Here is a 24,907-nt window from a genome sequence, read left to right as displayed (position 1 = left end):
ATGCTTTTGTCCTGTTAATCACTGTCAGTTTAATTTTCAGACCCAGCCAGGGACCCTAAAAGGGTTGATGAAAATGTTTTCCTCCCAGAAAGATAAAATCTAAGGATGAAATAACAATGGAAAGAGGTTAAAAAAAAACAGCAGTTGGTGGTCAGAAGGTGAGAGCAAGTAAAGGTAAAATAAAGGGGCAAGCCAAGGCAAAGGCCTGAATCTACAAGTGGACAGTAAGTTCAGGACAATGATTCTTACACTGAAGTCTTACTTCATAGGTCTTATTTTTGTAAATGGTGTGTCATTTGCTCTTAAGGATTATCTGTGAATATTCAAAGGATTTTGCAGGTGGGATGTTCCAAACACAAGGTCTTCCCCTAAAAAGCAACCGAAAACGTGCAGAATTATTAAACCATACTTGTGTAAGTAGATCAAGAAAAAGATTCTCTGACAATGATTGTTTTTCACTCTTATTTCAGAAGTAAGAGTAAAATGGTAAGGGGTGGGGAGAAAATGGAAAGTGGAGAGAGGGTTGCCTATTCATTTAGTCTCTTATTTTATAACTATTTACTGAGCTCCTACCTTATCTTGAACAGTCAATTCTATATTGTATACTCTTGTATCTAAATAGTTGCTCAAAGTAAACAGCATAACCAAATAAAAGAATTTTATAAGGAATTTTCCAATAAATCAGTTACTGTTTCAGTCTAGACTAGCTCTGTAACACCCTCTCTAAATGTAAGTATTACACTCTGTAAAGGAAAAGAAGATCTGCACTGGACTCTTTGCTTCCTTAAGGCAGATTTTTAAAAATTCTACCCCTAAAAAATAATAATAGTAAAATAAAATAAAAAATAAATAAATAAATAAACATCCTATCCCTCATCTCTCCCATTTCAAATATCCAATCATCACAGAGAAAAAGAAAGCATCTGATCATCCTCCAAAACACAACAACAGGTTAATAGACTTGGGAACTAGAAAGAAATAAAATGGAAGTAGAGGCATCTTCTAAACATGACTTTTCATGTTTTTCTACCAAGTCACTCCTGGTCTGGGCTATCTCTGCACTTGGCAACTCTTCTACTGCTACATTGAATGTATGAACTTTCTATTTACTTAGCTCCTTCTGGCACTAGACCACAGGCTGTTGGAGAGCAAGAACCGCATCTTCATCATAGCCATAGACCCTGCCTTAGGGTAAAGCCTGGTCCACAGGGGGCCCACAGATGGTTATCTAGGCCTATAAGCTAGAGCACACATCCAAAGGGTTATTGAGAAAAGGACTGCCTAAAATAGATATTAGGAGTTAGAATCTGTGGCTAGAAGACTCAAGAGGCAGTAATGGGAAAACTGCCAGTAATGGAAGGCAAGCAAGAGGGAAGGCAGCTTTGGGTAAATCTCTGAAACAGGAACTATACTCTTAGCAGACTGTGTGAAAGAAAAAGATGAGAGATGTTGGGATGCTGGCCGAAAATATAAGCAAATGGGATATTAGGTTTGCAATTTGTTATGTGTTGCACTTTTATATTTATCTTTGTCAATGACATCTCCAGGATTTGAAACTTGAGACTTCTGAACCATCCTCACCAACCCCTCCCCATCATCACCACGTCCAAGTTTCAGTTCTTCTCTGGTTTCTCCTTAACCCTTTCCCAGTATTTTATTCTCAGAGCTGCTACTTTTGTTTAGGTCCCCATTATTTTTCACTAGAGTAGTATGCACCTGACTCAATTCTGTTTCCAGTCTTTTAAAAACTGTTCCTCTAATCTGAGAATATAAATTTTGGCTCTGATTTTGTAACTTCCTGATTCAACAACCTTCAATGGCCCTTTATTTGCAAAGTCTCCAGAATAAAATTCTAAGTCATTACCACGGTATAAATAACATGGCAGAGTACACTATGCATGGGCAAATGGAGTCAAATAGAACCAAGTTTTGAAAACTGTATCTACCAGTTACTAACAATGTAACTACCTGAGTCACTTTTAGCTTTCCAAGGCTTAGATTTCCAAAGAGAGAGAGAGAAAGCAAGCAAGAATAGTAACTAAAAAGACTAAAAAAGAATGTGCTTAGCCTAGCCTAATGCTGAATAGATGACAGGGATTCAGTATCTTTCCTTTCACCTTCCCACCCAGACCAGAATATCAGTTCTGATGGAGCTTTTACCCAGCCTTGGACATTGTGCTCCACTATATGGTCCTCTATGCTCCCATAGATCTTTGATCACAGTTCATATATCACTTATCCTGTTCTGCTTATGTCTTATTAATTATAAGCACATTTAGGTGTCATTACTATTTTTGAGCAACTAGTCTTTTCTCCCCTTCTAGATTGAAAAACACGCAAGATGAGGATTTGATCTTGTTCATCCTCCTATCTCCCATAACATACAGCCTAATATTAGGTCCTACACACAATAGGAACTCTATAATGTCTACTAGTTGAATTGTATACTTTTACATGATTTATCCAAATTTTAAAACCAAAAATTCCTTTTGCTGTAACAATGAAAAGAGAAGCAGAATAATTATCTACTGTAAATACAGTATATCCCCCTAGTACCTAACAGGGGCCTTGAAATACAGTTAATATCCCCTAAATTGTGTTGATTAATTTGTGTATTACACACTGAACACCTTTTATGGTGAAGACAGTCTTCAAAAGGAAGGGTTTTCAGCCAATTAAAGACTTGGGCAAAAGAGGGGATAGTAATAACTACTCACACCCATCATTACTATTGAAAAAAAAAAAAACAAAATCAGTTCTGTTATTGAAGAGCAAAACTATTTTGCTCTAGAATATGAGTATTAATTTGAATAGGTTTGTCTTTTCTGCTTCCACAGAAACTAAAACCTAAAATGAGCTTAAATTGCATGCAAAACTAATGCTGAATAACTGTATTCAGTGAAAAAATTATGCTTCCCATTTTATTTTTGGTAAATAATATGAAGAGCTAATCTCTGTACAGATTACAAATTAAGTCATACTGCATATTTTTAAACGTTTATCTTTAAAGTAAAATAACACAAACTTTTATAACAGAGTACAAAAGTTATTATTAATGTCATTTTTAATAGTTGTTATGGCTAACTTTTTAAAAGCACATGTCAAAATGGTTAAGCTCATGGGGCACCTGGGTGGCTCAGTCAGTCGACCATGGGACTCTGGCTCAGGTCAAGATCTCACTGCTCATGAGCTGAAGCCCGGAGTTGGGTTCTGTGCTGACAGCTCAGAGCGTTGGAGCCTGCTTCAGATTCTGGGTCTCCCTCCTCTGCTCGCTCTCTCTCTCCTTCAAGAATAAATAAATATTTAAAAAAAAAAATTTTAGGGGCGCCTGGGTGGCTCAGTCGGTTGAGCATCCGACTTCGGTTCAGGTCACGATCTTATGGTTCGTGAGTTCGAGCCCCGCGTTGGGCTGTGTGCTGACAGCTCAGAGCCTGGAGCCCGCTTCGGATTCTGTGTCTCCCTCCCTCTCTGATCCTCCCCCGTTCATGCTCTGTCTCTCTCTGTCTCAAAAATAAATAAAACATTAAAAACAATTTTTTTTCATTTTTTTAATGGTTAAGCTCATGAATCGTCAGAGAGATCCCAGTTAAATCTCTTATAGCTTTAGCTCTTAAGAGCTTTAGCTCTTTAGCTCTTATAGTTAAATCTCTTATAGCTTTAGCTCTGTATCTATAGATACAGTAGTATCTATTTGAAGGGTTTCTGTGAGAACAATGAAATGATATTGATTACAAAGCACTGTGACTGGCACAAAATGAATTCTTGATAAATGGTAGGTGCAATAATCATCAGCATTACTACATGTTTACTTAGTTGTAATTATTTACAACTTGATTATATATTATATACCGCTTATATATTATATACATATATAATATACATATATAATATTACATTATGCATTATAGCGGCGATATACAGAACTCTCAGCTACCTGTCACAGATATTTTTTACAAAGTACTCTTTCAAAGGCTATCCCAAGGCCGCCGGAGCCGCTCCAGTCAAGCCGCACAGTGCTCACCCCCTCTGGCGAGCGGGTGGCCTCGTCGCAGACCGGCTCCCAAGGCTGTTGCTGCGGCCGGCCGGGCGGTGCTCAGCCGCTAGGGGCCCGCGGGAGCTGCTCCGGGCGCCAGCCTGTGACGGGCGCCGAGGCCCAGACTGGGCTGCGCGGCGGGTCCCGGCCAAGCCGCCCGCGCCGCCCCGCCCGCTAGCGGGGATGAGTGACGGCGACAACAGGTGCAGCGCGGAGTCCCAGGCTTCTCGGGAGTCCCCGAGTTTGGCGCGTCAGGCCCGGGGGGTCAGAGTTTGACTCTGGAAACCGTCCTCCTGGCCCTGCACCAGCCTTCCGAAGTCACCCCTCAACCGGCCTCTTGCTGCTTAGTAAAGCCTGAGGTCACGTCAACCTCTCGAAACCCACCAGTCCCAGACGCCGACTTTCCTCCAAAGGGGAGAAGAGAGGAAAGTGTGCATGGTGCTTTGCATAACCGTTCGCTCTCTCCTCCCCAGCCGTCCGAAAGCAGGCGAGAGTGGCCCCAGAGCCGAGCCCTCGTCTGCACACCACACGTCCGCCCCGACTTGCTGCACGCTCTTCCCTCCCCAGACGGCCCAGCTCCGCGACCACGGGCCACAGCCGAAACCGCCCGCCCGCGCCGCTCCCCGGCTTGCTGCGCCCGCCCGCCCCGCCGCCCGAGGCGACGTCGCCTGCTCCTCCCCACCCCCCCCCTACCGGGTGGCAGGTTCAGGTCCCGGGTCCGAGCCTGCGCCCCTGCAGCTGCCACTGCCGCCGTCGCCGCCAGGGGGAGTGTCCGTCGGGAAACGTGGTGTTGCTTCCTTGGTGTGAAGGTGCTTTCAAACTTCAGGTTTCTGATCCTTTCCCCTGGGTTCTGAAGAGCGTAGAGGAAGATGGAGACCGAGTCCGGGGCGGTGAGTACGGCAGTCAGGGCCTCAGGCCCCGGGATAGCAAGGGGAAGGAGCAACGTGGACTCCGTTCCTGAGGGGCTGGAATTGTGAAGTCTAGGGCCCAAACGCCCGCTATTTTTTCGGGAAGAAATGTGGACAGGATGCCCCATCGACCACCGTGAAGAGCGGCCTCCCTGCAGGCCCCGTCGGGTCGCGTCGTGGGGTCGGGAAGGTGGGACCACCGGGCCAGGACTGGGTGTAGGCTGGCTGGGGGACCTCGGAAATGGCCGGAAGGTTTCAGGAGGCGGCGGGTGGCCGGGTCCTGTACAACAGGCGGGGCTGGGCTAGAAAAACAGCTTTCCCGCCGAAACCGGGCTCGGCACCGTCTTTGACGCCTGATCAGGCCGGACTCCGCCCAGACGCCCACCACAAGGGATTGCCAGGGCGGCTGACACCGCCTTTCCCTGGCTAGTCAGTGGGGACCGGAAGGCCGGAGAGACCTGGAGGGAGGGGTGGGGCACCGTGGCCCTGGACGGACCCGGACACTTTAATACCGGGTGTGCGCCCGAGACGCTGAGGGCCGGGTGGGGGAGGGGCGGGAGACGAAGCAGGCCTGAGGAGCTGAGGCGCTGAGGCGAGGTGCCACTGTGCCCCGCCCCTGCCCCTCTGGCAGCCAATCAGCGCGCGCCACGTGAGTGCCGAGTTGTTGCCGACGCTCGAGGCCACCGTCGGGTCGGTGCCGTTGAGGGTTGCAGCCACTGCTGCTGGCGGGTTTGCGGGTCAAAATTTCTCGCTGGCTGGCCTTCTTTTCCCTCCCGCACTTTGGTGGGGAGGGGGTGGATCCTCGTGTCAGTGCCCAAGTTCACGATGACCCGAGAGAACCCGAGGAAATTGTCGCAGCGGCCATATCCTCCAGCGCCTCAGCTTGCTGGCCTCGGAGGGGAAGGAGCTTCGAGGCCTTGACTGCGACGGTTAGCCTGCCCTCTTCCCGTTGTCTTCGCTGGCAAAGTGGATGATAGATTTCGAGGTTAATTCTCAAGGGATGGAGGCAGTGAGGGCACATTACTTTGAAGGAAATTTTTAATAAACTCTTTAGTGCTAGAAGTTTTGCTAAACTAAGAACCCTTACTTCTAATCTAACAACACCTGCCTAAGTGCTTTTCATACATTTGCAAAATTATTGCCGGTGGAATCTGAGGCTTTATTAGCTCAGTGCATCGCCAACCTTCTCTGAGGAATTGAGATATTTCTGCTTAAGCCTTGTCACTACTAACATTAAGATATTTTCTAGGTTCTTTTTATATTGTATTCTTAAACCCTCTGCCTAATGGTTGGGATATCATGAGCAGGGAGAAGTGACTCATTCGTTTGTTCAACAAATTATTTATTGAACACCTGCTATGTACCATCTCCACTTTAAATGATCAGTAAACAAAATAGGCAAAATCCCTTCCCATATGAACATTGCACTACATTGGAAAGTGGTAAGCAATAAACATATGTAAACTATACAGTATGTTGGAAAGTGATAAGTGGTAAGAAGAAAAATAAGGCAGTAGGAACCCACAGTACAGCAGGAGCCTTAGAAATGAGAATGAAATGAACAGGATATAAAAAGTTGATGTTTTTCCTTTCTCGGTATCATCTAACTAGTTTCTCAAGATTGGAAATAAAGCACCTGTTCACTTTTGTTCATGTCCTTTCTCTGTGAAAAATAATGGAATGACTTTTATTTAAACAAATTGGAGAACAAATGAATTCATCTAACTTGTTTTTCAGAAGAAAATTTCATGAAGACTGATTTTTAAAATTTTACAATCTGTAAACAGACAAGATTGTCTCTACTAGAGCTATGCTATTATCTCTAGCAATGCAAATCCACAGTTGAAAAATAAAACTAAGCATCCCAAAATCATCATTCTCTGCACTACATCCTAGAAGTAAAGTGACTGAAGTTACAAATAACATCCAAATGCCCAGAGAGAATGCTTTTAAGATTGGTTCCCCAATTTCTTTAATTGGAAACTACAACATAGCAGTTGTTTTTTTGTTTTTTTTGTTTTTTTTTTTTGAAGTCATTTTTTTTTTTTTTACTTGTTCCCCTTATTCCATCACTATATGCAATAGGTTGCCAGGACCTATGGATGCTACTTTTTTTTTTTTTTTTTTTATGGTTTAATGTGCACCAAGCACTATTCTTTTTTTTTTTTTTTATGAAATTTATTGACAAATTGGTTTCCATACAACACCCAGTGCTCATCCTAAAAGGTGCCCTCCTCAATACCCATCACCCACTCTCTCCTCCCTCCCACCCCCCATCAACCCTCAGTTTGTTCTCAGTTTTTAAAAGTCTCTTATGCTTTGGCTCTCTCCCATTCTAACCTCTTTTTTTTTTTCCCTTCCCCTCCCCCATGGGTTCCTGTTAAGTTTCTCAGGATCCACATAAGAGTGAAACCATACAACATAGCAGTTATTAAATGTGATGATTTTTCTGTGGGTTAATAGGTGTTTTTATGAACTCCCTTTTTAGGAATTTGTGTTGTTCCTCCTTAACACTAGATGCAGAATAGAACGCAATGAGGTCCAGCCTGTAGCCCTGTCGTCACTACTGGCCTAGTCATTTCTCTGTATATCTTGAAGGATTGACTTAGGGATCATGGTTTTATTGGCCAATTAAGTGAGACAGGAGAGCAACTATGAAAAAGAACAACTCCATTATCTATGTTGGAAATTCATTTTCATGTATTTGTTTCTCAGAGAATTGAAATTCTGAAACCAAGATTTTTGAAGCATACTCATTTAGTACGTTAGACTGTCTGAGAAGCCTGTTTAATGTTCCCAGAAGGAAAATAATTAGCAAGTGCTTAAATTGGTTTCTCTTCAAAATTCTATTCTCAAGTCTTGTTTTTTTCAGATGTAGGTAAGAGCTTACCATCTTGCCATTGTGCAAAGGCATATATGTTAATATATGTTTATTAGAATCTAAATTAGGCCCCCAACGTAGAATTATGAACATGTATGTACTGAGTTCAATCTTTGGTATAAAAATTTATGCCTATGAGATATAGGTATGTAAATTTCTTTTTTCTTTACAAAATCAGTTCAATCTTCAAATTGACAAGTGCATTTAAAACTTTGACTTTAGAGTTAAAAAACAGTGAACTTGAATGTCAGAATTTATCAACTTGTCAGTGCCCTTTAGCCAAAGACTACCAGGAACATACTGTAGTTCACTAAAGTTGGGTGTATTGAATTGTTGCCACAAGGAAGAGCATACACCATGGAGCCTTTTGGTAAGAGGGTGCTAGAAAAGAACTTACTATGGGATTTAGACTTGTGTTAAGCTCTTTTTAGATAGGGTTTAAGGAAGAACGGCTTTACTGTGAGATGCATGTTGTCAGAAAGTGGGAGTAATTCTACTAATTCTTATCTAGAAGGCAAGAAAAATAGATTGAAGCCAAAGCTGTGATTGATAAAGATGGAGCAGTTATACATATCAGCCAGAATAGAGGGCTGTTTGGTCATTCTTATGGTTTGGACAATGCTTTTGTTTTTGTCAGAGTTCAGACATGGTTATGGAATGGTCTTGTTTTTGTTGTGATCCATCACAATCACAGAGTGACTTTGCCTAATGCCTGTTAACAAGAGAACAACCATAGCCTAGCTGTGAGTTCGAGGCCAACTCCTAACAACGCCAGAACAAAGCCAGTTCCCAGCTTTCAGGGATGCTTTTCTGTTTTTTGAGTTTAATATTCCTCAATATTTATAATATTTAAATTGTATATTTAATAATAATTCACAGAAACATTTTAAGTAATTAAGATTTTCTCTGTAGTGGAGTAGATTCTACATTTCCCATATTTTTATTGCTCCAAAAAAAGTATTAGTTCTAATTATAGTCTTCATAATATTAGACTAAAATTAAAGTCTAAAATATTACATTTTGTCTAAATGACTCATCTTTTTGAAAGATATTGTTTTCAGCCTGCATCAAACTTCTACCCAATGCTAAAAGTTTAAAAGAATTTTATTTTACAGCAAACATCAAATCAGACGCAAACAGATTCATTATCTCCATCCCCTAATCCTGTGTCACCTGTGCCTTTGAATAACCCAACAAGTGCCCCAAGATATGGAACAGTGATCCCTAATCGCATCTTTGTAGGAGGAATTGACTTTAAGGTACCTATTTATGCATGTAACATAGTGTATTTTTTGCATTAGAAGTTATTTTATCTCTCAGAAAATTTTTGTACAACTGCAAAAATAACAATTGCTATTTCCATAATGATTAGTAGGTTTCACATTGTCTTATTATAAAGAATCTTTTCAATACCAGTGTTGGTTAAAAAGAATATGTGTAATTTCCCATACAAGGAAATTGAGGCTCACTGATATATCTGTAGGCTCCTAGCTTCTTCGTGACAGAGTGAAGACTAGAATCCCACTATTTTGGTTTTTTTGGGGGGTTTTTTTTGTTTTTTTTTTTAATTTTTTTTTAACGTTTATTCATTTTTGAGACAGAGAAAGACAGAGCATGAATGGGGGAAGGTCAGAGAGAGAGGGAGACACAGAATCTGAAGCAGCCTCCAGGCTCCGAGCTGTCAGCACAGAGCCCGACGTGGGGCTCGAACTCACGGACCGTGAGATCATGACCTGAGCCGAAGTCGGCCTCCCAACCAACTGAGCCACCCAGGCGCCCCAGAATCCCACTATTTTGACTCATAGTTCCATATTCCTTATTTCACCATACCACACTAATTATACTTTATTATGTCATACTCCAAAAAAAAATAATGCATGGTAATAGTTTCCAAAAAAAACGCAATTTTTTTAAAAAACACAAAATTTAGTCCTATGAATTTGTTTCTTTATCCCAACTTTACTCTCAAGTTCCTATTGAATAACCTCCTAAACTTCCATCAAAATTGCTTTCCGCCATCTAATTTAGAATCTGCTCACCAAAAAAAAAAAAGTGTCAGAATAAAACATCTTAACATTAATACACTTTAATAATGTAATCAGTCATTCCACTCTTTCAGAGAAGCTTAGTTTGTGAGATGTTTTAGCACCCCCATTTGGGAGGTAGTAGTAAACACCTATAGGAAAGGTCTGCATGCTATTTTAAGTGGAATATCCTTACTTCTAAGTGGATATGTAGAAAGATTTCCAAGTTTCCATATTCTATATTGAAAATTACAGGGATAGTTGTCTTTCTTAATTAAAAAAAATCTTTGTGCCAAAGATGTGTCAAATAAATTTGACATTTATTACTCACTATTTCCCTATAATCAATCTTTTGCAATTTGGATGAAAATACTTTTTTCTTCCCAAGAGAAATGATACACATACTGTATTTGTGTATTTGTTAAAATAATGATTTTTAAGCAAGTATGTCATTGGTTCACTAAACATGAATAAAAATGATTTCTAATGAAATGCTAATTTTTAAAAAGATTTTCTGTTTCTATGAAAAATATTAATGGCTGACCATAAATATTCGAGTTGAGTATTTTTGTTCAGAATTAATTTATATCATAAACACTTAGTATATTTTTAAATAAATTATCAATAAATGGAAATATTCATATGGTTAGGCTATTCTAGGTTATTGAATTTTATCAGCTACGTTATGAACTTAAGAGGCCATTGTTAGAACACAGTTGTACCTTTAAGGTAACGGCTAGGGTTCCCTCCCTGATACTTATACCGTTTCCAAAACCATAGACAAATGACAACAAGGAAATAGTTTTCTGTAGTAGCAAACAGTGTCAAACTTTTTAAAACTCTTCTTTTTTGGAAGCTTATAGCCCATCCCTCTTGATACTTAATCATCTTGACTTTGTCTCCTTATTTTTCAACTAGGAAGTAGAGCTGCAAAATTGAACTAGTGGTTCTTCTATCAGAGTATAGTTTGAATTGTTTTCAAATCTCTAACAGAAATTCTTCTGGCATTGGTTCCATTTGACTTTATTGAAATAAGAGGCATTTAGTTATTCTTAAGATTATCTCAGTATTTGTCATCATCCAATTTACCAGGCTGTAGGCTACCAACTAAAACCTGATAATGTATATAAGAGGCATCACACTGCTGTTGGGCATGCCTTTTTCTGTGTATATAAAGAAATTCTTTTCTAAAGATATTTAAAGTTTCCATGGGGTAGTTATACCTGAACCAGAAAATGAAATTACAATGAATTTAGTGTGAATATTGTAGGAAAAGATAAAATGAGTGTATTATGAGACTACTGCAGTTAAAACCATCTTTGTAGATATCTTGTGTATTATAGTCCAATGATGATTCAAATTTTTATTTTGAATATTATGATGTCATTATTTAGCTGAAATGTATGTTGAGTACAGATAAACTATCTAAAAACTCTAAATCTTGTAGCTACTTCATTGACATCACAAATTGAGTTCAAGTACTTTTAGAAATGTATTCCTTTCCTAAGACCTTATTGTTCCTGGAGACTGCTGATTAAAATAGAGGGACTGGTATACACCAACAACTTAGTTCCACTGCCATGACCATGGGCCTCTCTGAGCCACAAAAACCAATAGTAATATGCCCTTACTATAGTTATAGCCGTGCCTAATTCAAGTTATTTTTTTAACTGGCCAACAAGAGTTCCTTTAAATATGAGTGAACTTTCTTTTTGTTTTTAAAGCAATTCAGCTTAAATTTTTTTCATTGATTATAATAGTTTAACATCATAGTTACTGCATAAAGCAATGTATTTACATTGGTTTTAATAATTTAGTGGTTTTATATACTGTTTTTATGCTGAGAGGCATTCTTACGTTTATATTACTATTTGTTTACAATCTTTTCTATCTCCAAAACAAGCATAAGACTTGTTTCATTTTTTAGCAATTAGAGGATATTTTAAAAGCCATTAAAAGTTATTAAAAGCAATTTTTTGTGTTTTCCTTTTATGCCATTAGACAAATGAAAATGATTTAAGAAAATTTTTTTCCCAGTATGGGTCTGTAAAAGAAGTGAAGATTGTAAATGACAGAGCTGGAGTGTCCAAAGGGTTAGTATTGCTATAGATAGTACATAGAATTAACAATTGTATTTTTATTGGCTTACTAGATTTGGTATGCTAACTTATTTTGATTCCATTTTTTAAAAAGAGAATTTCATGCTCTCTTCTTTCTTCTTGCCTTTAATCTGCATTGTGTGTGTGTGTGTGTGTGTGTGTGTGTGTGTGTGTGTATTTTGGCATGAGGGAGGACACTATAATATTCCTTAATTTTTTAGGAAGCTATTCTTGCATTGGCTGAGGAACTATTCAATGTTATGTAGCAAGCATTTAATGTTGGGTAACTAATGTCCAGTAGCTAAGGAACCAGAAGCTAAAGGAATCAGATGCTCTTGGAATTGTGTGCCTGCTTTAGACACGAGATAAGGAACTAACCTGAGAAATATAACTCTAAAGAGAATGATTTTTAATTGCCAAAGAGAATAAAAATTGAGAAGAAATCAGGAGGATTTGTCTAGAAATGGCTAACGACCTTAGAGCTATTGCAGTGGACTGGTTTATACAAAAGCTAAATCTCAGAGAAGAGGTAGTTTACATAGTGTACTTACTTAAGAAGTTTGATAGCAAAGTTAAAATGGGTAAGACAGAACTTGGTTGTAAATTTTAAAAAATAAAAAATAAAATTTTAAAAAATAAAACAAAATATCCATGGGAAAAAAATGGGTAAGACAGTGGAGATCAGTGAAGGATTATGTCTATTTTCTTGAAAGAGAGGCAGGACATACATAAGAGAAAGGACTAACAAGGTAGATAGAAAATTCTACTAGAGGGAAGCAACTTGTAAGAATGTCAAGTGAGCACTTTGGAAGAGATGGGTTCCTGGAGAGATGTTATTTTTAAACAAATGAGATACTTCTCAGACTGACAAATAGTATTAGGAAGAAGTGAGATTGTAGCTCTTGTATTTGGTTAATAGAATTTGCAATATTTTGGTAATATCCATTTTTTACCACTAAAAACATAGATATGTAAACTGTATTTTACGCCTTTTCCACTGGGTGGTGTATGTGTTCTATCAAAAATTTAGTGTGAAAGTATTTCCTTAATCCTTGTTTAATGTTTGGGCAAATAGAAAAAGAGAAATTCTTTGTTAGAGGAAGAAACTTTTTATATAATACAGTAACTATGACTTGAAGAAAATAGTCAAGATATTTAACACTACTCTAGTTTCCTTGAGTTACCTAAGTAGAAATTATGCTTGGCAGGGGGATATACTGTTTTATCTCTTTCATATCTTTTTGTCTATCTGTTTTGGCTTTTTGGACATTGCATTCAAAATATATTTGTATCTTGAATATTATATGAATTGTACTCTGGAGGTAACAATTATCCATGCAAACAGCAGGTAGAAAGTCTGGGATGTACATATTTGTTATTTGTCTTTGGGAAATACTAGTAATTGCATTATCAGTTTAGATGTGCTAATAATAATACATCCATATAAATAAACATTTACCAATTTAAAAAAATTTTGTGTTGAAATTTTTTTCCCTACTCTGATTCCTATTTAAGCCAAACTTCTATTATTTTAAAAGGTGATTATGTCTCTGTACCAAAATTTATTGCATCCTAATTTGTAAGCCAGAACTTGAATCTTTCATGCTTTCCTGATTTATATACAAGTCAGATATGAAACTGTTTGCAGATCCTGGTTTATTGTTTTGTTTTGTTTTGTTTTGTTTTGTTTTGTTTTGTTTTGTTTTGTTTTTTTGGTGTCCTGACTCTAAGAGGAGGTGACAGTGATAAGCTGTGAATGATTCTCTTAAATTTTGCATGCTGGGCACCTTAGAAAACTGCTCACTACTACAGTGGCCCATGCTTAAAAGAAAAAAAATTAATCTTAGTATAACTCTAATGTTCTAAAGAAAATAATTAATGCATTTTTTTAGGTATGGTTTCATCACTTTTGAAACACAAGAAGATGCACAAAAAATTTTACAAGAGGTAAGATCTCTTAATGTATTCAACTTCCTTTTTTGAAACTAATCCTTTAGGATATTTGTTTTAGTATTAGCATTCCAGTACAATGATCAATTGCTAGAAAAAAAATTTTAACTTATTTGCATCTTAAGATTGACATTGGTCTCCAAAAAAATTGAATTAAAAAAAGATTAAGGGCGCCTAGGTGGCTCAGTCAGTTGAGTGGTCAACTCTAGATTTTGGCTCAGGTCATAATCCCAGGGTCATGGGATCAAGCCCTGCATCAGGCTCCACACTGAGCGTGAAGCCTGCTCACCATTCTCTCTCTCTCCTTCTGGCCACTACCCTGCTCACACACTCTTGCTCTCTCTCTCTCTCTCTCTCTCTCTCTCTCTCTCTCTCTCAAATTAAAAAAAAAAAGTTGTTGGCTTTTTTTTTAAGATTAAACAGGGGTGCCTGGATGGCTGAGTCAGCGGAGCATGTATTTCTTGATCTCAGGTCTATAGGTCTGAGCCCCAGGTTGGGTGTAGAGATTACTTTTAAAAACATATATTTGGGGTGTCTGGGTGGCTCAGTCGGTTAAGCGTCCGACTTTGGCTCAGGTCATGATCTCGCGGTCAGTGAGTTCAAGCCCCACATCGGGCTCTGTGCTGACAGCTCAGAGCCTGGAGCCTGTTTCAGATTCTGTGTCTCCCTCTCTCTGACCCTCCCCTGTTCATGCTCTGTCTCTCTCTGTCTCAAAAATAAACATTAAAAAAAATTAAAAAAAAATATTTTTAAAAATCTTTTTAAAAAAGATTAAGCATAGATTTTTATCAGTAGAAAAACAAATTCTAAATCATTGCATACGTTTGTTTGTCAAGCTGTAATATAATTTTTTACTTTATTTGCTTAAACTAAGAACTTGGGGATATATCTTTTCTCAAGTGTTAGTTGATAGCACTTTGAATTCCTACAAACACTACAACACTAGAGTGAAATTATCTGAGATTACTTCCCTCTTGTGAAAAACATTATATAAACTAAGAACATTCATAGAAAAAGTCTATAGCCTGCAGTTCAGTGTAATAACTAAATTTGGTAAATGTTAGTTAATTTTTTAAGGAAAAAAATAGTTTGAATTATATATTAAATCACATGCAGCTGATCCCCACTATTCATACTAGTTATGTTCTTTAAAGTCACCATGAACACTGAATTGGCAAATATTGGACTGCTGTTCCTAGAAGAAATACAAGACTAGGTTCCCACAAGTTTCTGGTTACATTATTTTCTTCTTTGTTTTTTTTTTTAATGTTTATTTATTTCTGAGAGAGCACAAGCAGGGGAAGGGCAGAAAGAGAGGGAGACAGTGAATCTAAAGCAGGCTCTGAGCTGTCAGTGCGGGGCTTAAACTCACGAACTTGTGAGATCTGACCTGAGCTGAAGTTGGACACCTCACCAACTGAGTCACTCAGATGCCCCTACGTTATTTGCATTAACCAATTAATACATAACTTTGTTTTATGTGTGTTTCTGTTTAAAGACTTCATGTTAAATATATATTGTTGATTCATTAACATGGAACTCCTGTTCAACAGCATTATGTAACACATGCCTGAATTAAATTCATGTAACACATATTTTCTCCATAAGGCAAATGACATTCTTCTTGTGCTTGGGAATACTAGCCAGTACCTCAGCACCACACTTGAGGGCTATTTTAAATAGCAAAATAAAAAAGATAGCAAAATCACCAACATAAAACACAAAAATGCAAAAAACATGGCACTAAACAGAACATGAAACGGACTCTTGTTTTCACCGTAAGAGCTGAAACAAGAATGGACAGAGTATTCCCTTGTTTGACCTTAGCTGGGACCATATATGTCAGGCAATTAAAAATTTTCACCTCTCTGCTCATGTCCACTAGTAATCACTAAATTGCTACAAGTATTGATTTGGGGGTTACATACATTAAATAATTTTAATGAATAGGTGAATTCCCAAATATGGGATCTATGAGTAGAGGCTTGACTGTATTCCCATTAAAGAACTAGGGTCAAAGCATTGGAACCAAGATTCAAACCCATATCTTTAATATTCAAAGACTTTGTCCTTTCCAGTATTCCTTGCTGCTTTCAAAACTATTATAGTCTGAATTTTAAAAATGTATCTCACTAGTTTTTCACTATTGGTTTTATAAAACAGTAGTGCCAAAATAATAAAAAATTTTTTTTTATTCTAGGCTGAAAAACTTAATTATAAAGATAAGAAACTGAACATTGGTCCAGCAATAAGAAAACAACAAGTAGGAATTCCTCGTATGTATTGAGAACTAATGCATTTTCCAGTATTTTTACATGGTTCTTTTTTGAAATATTAGACTTTTTCTAGAATTTAATTAGAAGGTCAGACTTCTTTAATTTAATAAAGTTATTTCAGCAAAGTTGGTGATCAAATGAATATTTCTTACAAATTAATGTATGTTAGATTTTCAGGGGGTAGGGAAAATTTTACATAAATAATGGTGCTTACATATATTACATATAATTACATCTTTAAAGGAAAACTCTTCTAAAATAAAAATATAATTTAAAATTACAAAGGTAATTAGAAGTAATTTGGCATTATGAATTGGAAATTTTTATAATTAGAAATAAATTAGAAATTTAAATTTAAAATACTGAAAATAAAAATAAAGAACCAATATCAGAAACTCTAGTTGTATGGTAGGTACGATAACCCAACTAGATGTGTCATAATTATCAGAGGGAACAATTCCTAAAGCTTGAATAATTGGCTAAATTATGTGCCTTTCTCAAATTTCTGCAAGGTTTTCAACTCTACTCTTCTTTTTTTCTCAATCTTCCTATTTATTGTATTAGGCATCTTTACAGTTTGCTTTTTACCTAAATATTTATTAAACTCTATAACAGTCTTTGGCTAGAAAATTCACAACTGAATTTTCTTATTCTTCCTTAGCTGTGTCCTAGTGTCCACTGGGATATGTAAAATATTAGGTGTTTATTGTACATCTGTTAACAAATTAATAGTTGTACTCATTTGGGTGGTCTATTTTAATTTAGAAGTTAATCAAGTTTAATTTTGACTTTGTTATTTGTTAATTTAGAAGATAACTGAAGTGTCCTCAGTAGATTAATACTTCTTTCTTGTTCCAAGAATTAAGCTGTTGACACGTAATAACCATTTTTTATCACCAGCAGTAGGTATAAATAGTAATGTTCACATTATGACCCACAAGTTGCTAAAAAAAAAAAAAAAAAAAAAAAAACAACCATGAATCACTATGCTGAATGCTTTCAATCAGGTGGTGAATTTGAAAAGTATAGGGTTAAGTAACTATATAACCAAATAGTGGCATTAGCCTTCAAATCCAGGACAGGTTGACTCCAAAGCTCATTATACTTTTCTGCAAATAAATATTAAGTATAAGAGTAGATTCTCAAGATACAGGGGATTCTTATCTCAATTTTTTCTCAGATCTGTTGCTTTTTTTTTCCATCTCCATTACCAACATTCTAGTCTGAGCTACCCACTTTCCTTGCCTTGATTACTGGAAAAGCCTCCTAACTGGTCTTTCTGAATCCAGTCTTGGTACCTTCCAACCTATCATACACAAGGAAGCCGGAGTAATCTTTCAAAAGTGCACATCTTAAATTATTTTCTGCTTATTTTTGAACTGTCCTTTATTTTTCTTCCCATGCTTTAGCCATCTAGCCTCATCTCAGTTCCAGAACATACCGTACTCCTAATATACACTATTTACCTAGAATACTCTTTGCCATTCCATTAAAATCCCATTCATTCTTTAAAGCTCAGCCCAAACATCATTTCCTCACAAATTAAATACAATTGGAACATTCATACTACCTAGTATAATAGACTACACTACGTCTTAATGTATTTATCAAAATTGTCTTAATTGATTAATTGTGTAGTTACCTAATAACTATCTTTCCCACCAGAGCCTAACTTCAATACAGTATATCCAATTTTTTTCTTTTTTCTTTTTGGCTGTATCACCAGCCAAGTTCAATGCCCTGTAACTGTACTGACTTAAAATTCATTCATTCATTCATTCATTCATTCATTCATTCATTTAGCAGATAAACCTGTGGTTCCTTGATTATCTTTGGAGGGAAATCCATGAACTTTATGAATTGTGTGCAAAATTTTGTTTCAGTATATATCTCTGAGAAAAGACTCCATGACTTTCATCAGATTCTCAAAAGGATGGGATTAAGAATCACTAACGTAAGCAGTAACAACTCTAGATGAAATACAGTGAAAATATAAAGGCTGAGAAGCAGTAGTGCCGCTTAAAATGGTAGGCCAGTGCTACTCACAGTGTGGTTTGCAGCCAGTAACAGTTCACTTGGAATCTGTCAAAATGCAAATCCTCAGGCCCTATCCCAGACTTACTGAATCTAAATCTCTGCAAATGTGGCCCTGGATAATAAGCTATCTGGGTGATTCTAATGTATGTTAAGTTTTGAGAATCACTGATATACTGGAAGAAGGATTGCCAGTTCCAGTAATTTACATAAATTTGCTGGTCAAGTACTTAATCTAACTTGGTTTATATAAATTTTCCAAGTGTTCTCCTGACAAAAACATACATATTTTTTAATTTGAGGGGAGGAGTGTAATAACTTGATCTGAGAAAAGAGATGGGGACCCAGAACTAGCCACATGGAAGATTTGTGGTCATGTTTGTGACAGCAGCAGTTACAGCAAAGGGAAGCTAGAGAATAAGAGTCACAGTGTCAATGAATTCTTGTGAGAGTAGATCCAAAGAATTTGTGGGGTAGAACCAAAATCCCTTCAGGAAAGTATGGAATATTTTCCAACCTCACTGATTTCATCATCTTTGGCCTTTTACAAATAAAAGGTCTTACTAAGGTCTTAGGAACTTTATTATAGTGTCTATAGTCTCCAGTTAACTTTATAATTTATATTTATAAAAATAATGGCCTTGCTGATAATAATTTAAATTGTTAAGCTTTGTGTTTCGTTACATTGGTACTAAAATCTAAGTTAATGAATTTTTAGTATTCTTTTTTGAACTTCTTTTTCTCTTATTCACCTTAAAGTAATAAAAGCTCTAAGATAGTAAGTTTGAAAACATATATTTCAAAGATACTTTAACGTATGGAATTTTTTTTTAATTTGCAACATTCAATTTTTACCATAACTATATAGGTGTGTTAAGATAAACATTTTCAAATGTTCAGAAATTACCATTTTAAAAGAAAATTGAACATTTTAGTTATTGTTATTATTTAATCTTTGCTTTAGGTTCCAGTATAATGCCTGCAGCTGGAACAATGTATCTAACAACTTCAACTGGATATCCTTACACTTATCATAATGGTGTTGCTTATTTTCATACTCCAGAGGTAACTTCTGTTCCACCACCTTGGCCTGTAAGTAATTTTCATCTTAGAAGGTTTTCCATCTATTCTATTGATTTTGTAAAATATTTATTTCTGAGATATTTCAACCACAGACAAGCACGAATAATAATATAATCGCCATGTAGCTACCACTTAAATTTAACAAATGTTAACATTTTGCCATATTTACTTAAGTTCATTTAATAGGGGGAAATAAAATATGAGAAATTCAGGTAAAGTCTCCTTGCCCCCACATTCTTACTCTCTTTTTCTCCTCAGATATATCCAGAATATATAACCAGAATGTCTTTCCTATCATTTTATGGTTTTTCTACACATGTAGGTGTCCTTAAACAATAGGTAGTATTACTTTGGGTGGTTTTTAAACACTATGTAAATAATCTAGTTTTTCTATTCAACATTATTTTTTAGAGATTAAACCATGCTGATGCTAGTATATCTAATTCACTTTTAATATTTTATAATATTCCATTATATCAGTGTATATTCCCCTATTGATAGACATTTTAAGTTTTTTTTCTGTAATCAAGAGTGCAGTGAACATCTAGCTCTTGTATGTATTGTGTGAGAGTTTGTCTAGGAAAGTGGTCTTCAAAGTTTTTCTTCTACAGCCTCTAAAAATTTTCTGAAAAATTATGAATAGTCTCACTCATTTTTAAGTTGACACCTTAAATTTGTCATAATTTTATTTTTTTAATTTTTTAATGTTTGCTTATTTTTGACAGAAAGAGAGACAGAATGTGAGTAAGGGATGGGCAGAGAGAGAGGGAGACACAGAATCTGAAGCAGGCTGTAGGCTCTGAGTTGTCAGCACAGAGCCTGACACAGGACTCAAACTCACAAACTGTGGGATCATGACCTGAGCCAAAGTCAGACACTTAACCAACTGAACCACCCAGGAGCCCCTGAAATTTTAAATAATGTAGGAATATTATATATTGTGGAGTATTGTAGATTTATTTTAGATACATTTTTATAAAACTTTGTAGCTGTATATTTCGTTTAAGAAGAAGTGTTGTGGGGTGCTTGGGTGACTCAGTCGAGGGGCTGACTCTTGATTTTGACTCAGGTCATGATCCCAGGGTCATGGGATCAAGCCTTACTTCTCTCTCTCTCTCTCTTGCTCTGCCCCAGTGAGCCCCAGACTGCTCACAGTCTGTGAGTTTGAGCCCCACGTCAGGCTCTGTGCTGACAGCTCAGAGCCTGGCGCCTCCTTCAGATTCTGTGTCTCCCTCTCCCTCTGCCACCCACCCCCACTCACGCTCTGTCTGTCTCTCTCTCTCTCTCTCTCTCTCTCACGCTCTGTCTCTCTCTCTCTCTCTCAAAAATAAATAAACTTAAAACAATATTTTTTTAAAAAAGGATGGAAAATGTCTGCTTTAGAAATCAGTTAACAAAATTAGTCAGCCAAATAAAACTTTGTTTCTATTAGAAAATTCTGACCTTTAATATTTTTATAATGTTTAAGTTCAAATGAATGAGTTAGTATGTATTCCTGTGATGATCATGTAACTTATTTTGTTCCCTTGATGAAATAAGGGACCATCTCCCCTTTAATATTTCTTTTTTTTTGTTTTTTAAGTTTATTTATTTTGAGAGAGACAACAGGGGAGGAGCAGAGAGACAGGAGAGCAAGAATCCCAAGCAGGCTCCGAGCTGTCAGCACAGAGCCTGCGATAGGGCTCAGTCCCACAACCTTGAGATTATGACCCGAGTGAAAATCAAGAGTCGGTTACTTAACCGACTGAGCCACCCAGGCACTCCTCCTCTTTAATATTTCTTATATAAACTCTTTTTGCTTTGCTATCTCCTATTTTTTAAGGGCATTGCCTTCTTGAATTGTTTCATGCCCTGTTGGTATTTATATTCCAGAACAAAGCACTGTAACAGATCCAGGATGATTGAGAAGTGTGTCTTTCATTGTGAAGGAAAAGGGTAATTGTGAAAGGAGAGTTATGAAAAGAAGACACGTAGTACGCAGACACATTCACAAATCAAATCAGGAAGGAGTACATGTGTTAGGATCTAAAAATTAATACTCTTGGAGCACCTGGATGGCTCAGTTGGTTAAGCATCTGACTCTTGATTTGAGGTCAGATCATAATCTCACAGTTTGTAAGTACAAGCCCCACGTAGGGCTCTGTGTTGACAGTGCAAAGCCTGCTTGGGATTTCTCTCTCACCCTCTCTCTCTCTCTCCTCCCCTGCTCACGCACTCATGTTCTCTCTCCCTCTCTCTCCAAATAAATAAATAAACTTATAAGAAAAAAAATTAATACTCTTAAACTTATTCATGCCTATGTACCACCGGAAAAATTTTGTATTCTCCTGCTGTAGCAGGATTCTCACACAGAGAGTCGTGACACCGAGGCTTTTTAATTTCCAGAAAGCAACTTTATTCGTGCCAGCACCACTCAGTTGGGTTCATACCCAAAAAACTGAACACCAAACATGCAGCATAGGTTTTTTATGCATTTTCTATTTCTTTGTCTCCCATATATGGTAACATACACACACATGTAGTCTGATTAAGTGTTCTCAGTTTACAACGTCATGAGGGATGTTGTCACATAGGGACATAGCCAGGTTACCTTGTTTTTTGTGTTTGTTTGTTTTTTTTCCTTTTCTCTCTCTCTCTTTTTTTTTTTTCTCTCCTTAGGGAGGGGTCCCTACCACACTAACTTGGTCTAGGCTACAATATATGCATAGAAGTAAAATTTCATATTATAAAGTATAAACATCTTTGACTGAATGTTGCCAAATGGCTTTCCAAATATACACTTTAGCTACAGTCTATGAAAGCTGCAATTTCTCCATAATCTGCCAACCCTTTAATTTTACATTTTTGCCAATGTTATTATGAAATAGTATGTTGTTTTTTTATCTAATCATTGGTAAGATTTAACATTTCATGTATTTATTTGCCATTCTACTTTCTTCTCTGAGGTGCCTCTTCATATCCTTTGTCCAGTGGGGTGACTTATTTTTTTCCATTGGGGATTATTGTCTTTTTCTTGAGTTCATGTATGAATTTTGTGAGTTCTAGTTTGTGGCTTGTCCATTAACTTTATAAGTTTTATCTTTGCCACATGCTAGTTTTTTTAATGTTAAAAAATATATTAATGTTTTCCTTTATGGCTTCATCTTTTAGTATCTTGTTTAAAAAAAAACAAACAAAACACTTCCTGGGGCGCCTGGATAGCTCAGTCAGTTGGGCATCTGACTTCAGCTCAGGTCATGATCTCACGGTCTGTGAGTTCGAGCCCCACGTCAGGCTCTGTGCTAACAGCTTCAGAGCCTGGAGCCTGCTTGGATTCTGTGTCTCCCCCTCTCTCTGCCCCTCCTCTGCTCATTCTCTTCTCTCTCTGTTTCTCTCTCTCTCTCTTAAAAATAAACATTAACAAAAATTTTTTAATTAAAAAAAAAACACTTCCTTATTACTCAAATATAGATATTTTATATTTTATTTGTAAAATACTATAGTGTTGCTGTTTTTCACATCTAGATCTTAAATCTGGAGTTCATATATTGACTAATTCATCTTCCACTGTTTTGAAATGAATCCTCTGTGAAATGCCACATTTCTGGGGTGTGGGTGGAGTGGGGTCTTCTTCTGGGCTCTCAGTTCTATTCCACTGGTGTATTTGTTTGCCCTGCCCAATTCTCTTTTAGGTCCTGTTGCTTTAGAACTAGTTAAAATCTGGTAGGGCAACCCTATCACTTTTTTCTTCAGGAGTCTCTTATCTATCCTTAAGTCTTTATTTTTATAAATATAAATGTTATAATCCAGCTTGTTCAATTCTGTGAAAAGCCTTTGTTGGGTGTTTATTATAATTGCATTAAATATGTAGATTAATTTGTGTATAATACTGAATTTTAATATCCACAAACATTTCATCAGGTTTTTTATTTCCATCTATCCATAAAATTTTCTTTCTCCAGGAAATAGTTTAGTACATCTTTTGTTGGATTTATTCTTAAGTACTTTATGGTTTTTGTTGATTTTAAGAATGACATTTTTTTAATCACATTTCCTAATAGGTTGAGACTCATAGGTAGTAATGCTTTTGATTTTTAAGTGTTCATATTCTATCAGTAATCCTTCAAAACTCTTATATAGACAATCATTTATTATTCAGTATAGTTATTTTTTTCTGCTCTTTTCTCATTTTTTTTTCCCATTGAGTTATTGCACTGGCATTGTCTCTGCTACAGTATTTATATAACAACATGCCCTTGTCCTTGAAAAAGGAAACAAGTTCAGTAATTCACCATTAAGTTTTGTATACATATACTGTAGATTTTGGAAGATAATCTTAGATTTAACGAAGGTTTCTCAACCTCAGCACCAGACATTTGGGGCCAGATGATTCTTTATTGTTGGAGGCTGTCATGTACATTGGATGTTTAGCAGTGTCCTAGCCTCCTCACATCTATAAAAACCAAAAGTATTGTCAAATGTTCCCTAGAGGGGCAAAGTCACACCTGATCAATTAAGAAAGGTGTTTTACATTCTGTTTGCTAAGAAAGAAAGAGTATTAAATTTATCATGAAAGAGTATTGAATATTTTTCCTTAAACATATCTATTTTTTTTATTTTTTTAATGTTTATGTATTTTTGACAGAGAGAGAGAGAGGGAGAGCACATGAGGAGGGGGGGGCAGAGAGCGAGGGAGACACAGAATGCCAAGCAGGCTCCAGGCTCCAAGCTGTCAGCACAGAGCCCGACGAGGGGCTTGAACTCACACACTGCAAGATCATGACCTGAGCTGAAGTCAGACACTCAACCGACTGAGCCACCCAGGCACCCCAGACATATTTATTTTTTAATTAATTATTTATTTTTAAATTTACATCCAAGTTAGTTAGCATATAGAGCAATAATGATTTCAAGAGTAGGTTTCTTAATGCCTCTGACCCATTTAGCCCATCCCCCCTCCCACCACCCCTCCAGCAACCCTCTGTTTGTTCTAAGAGTCTCTTATGTTGTATCCTCCTTCCTGTTTTTATATTCTTTATGATTTCCTTACGTTGATCTGTTTTGTATCTTAAATTCCTCATATGAGTGAAGTCATATGTTATTTGTCTTTCTCTGACTAATTTCGCTTAGCATAAGGGGTATTGAATTTTAACAAATGCTTTTTCTATGTCTGCTGAGATTTTTCCCCCTTTGTTATTAGAAACTAAATAAATTAATATAGTAAATTACATTATTATTTTCTAATGTTAATCTCTTTACAATTTTATTAACATATGATAGTCTGAAAATTGTATGATGATACTTTTTTCATTTTGTGGGTGGGGTGGTACAGTGAGAATTAAAATAAAACAACATAAGTTAGATCCCATATTGGAAACTGAATTTTAACTGCTATCGTTAAAGCTTATTTTAACTATCTTGTAATACAATTTGCCTGTTTTATTAGTCTGATTTTAAATAACCTAATTTGGGGTTTACTCTATTACTTTGAATAATTAAGTGTTATGTGTACTTTTTCAAACATAGAGAAATCACTTGAAGTTTATTGGATGATTAACTCATTTATTTTTTTTTTAATGTTTATTAATAGAGAGAGAGAGAGAAAGAGAGCACAATGTGCACGTGAAAGCAAGCAGGGAA

General features: G+C 36.8%; 1 protein-coding gene across 2 annotated transcripts in view; it reads left to right on the top strand.

The window, feature by feature from the left end:
• The first annotated feature begins 4,793 nt into the window (after nucleotides 1-4,793).
• The window catches only part of BOLL (boule homolog, RNA binding protein), a 44,502-nt gene continuing 24,388 nt past the window's right edge, over nucleotides 4,794-24,907 (top strand). Inside the window, exons 1-6 of one of the 2 annotated variants that reach the window (XM_043577407.1) lie at nucleotides 4,794-4,923; nucleotides 8,938-9,081; nucleotides 11,848-11,939; nucleotides 13,838-13,892; nucleotides 16,096-16,171; nucleotides 19,170-19,297. In XM_043577407.1, coding sequence (XP_043433342.1) covers nucleotides 4,903-4,923; nucleotides 8,938-9,081; nucleotides 11,848-11,939; nucleotides 13,838-13,892; nucleotides 16,096-16,171; nucleotides 19,170-19,297 — 516 coding nt within the window. In that variant the 5' untranslated portion in view covers nucleotides 4,794-4,902. Of the gene's footprint in view, nucleotides 4,924-5,812; nucleotides 5,927-8,937; nucleotides 9,082-11,847; nucleotides 11,940-13,837; nucleotides 13,893-16,095; nucleotides 16,172-19,169; nucleotides 19,298-24,907 lie in introns of those variants that run through there. The other variant, XM_043577408.1, reaches the window with a different exon arrangement.

Source organism: Prionailurus bengalensis, chromosome C1, assembly GCF_016509475.1.
Source record: "Prionailurus bengalensis isolate Pbe53 chromosome C1, Fcat_Pben_1.1_paternal_pri, whole genome shotgun sequence".
In the NCBI taxonomy this organism is placed as follows: domain Eukaryota; kingdom Metazoa; phylum Chordata; class Mammalia; order Carnivora; family Felidae; genus Prionailurus; species Prionailurus bengalensis.
The sequence above is the reverse complement of the archived record's forward strand: the minus strand, read 5'-3'. Positions and strand labels throughout refer to the sequence as shown.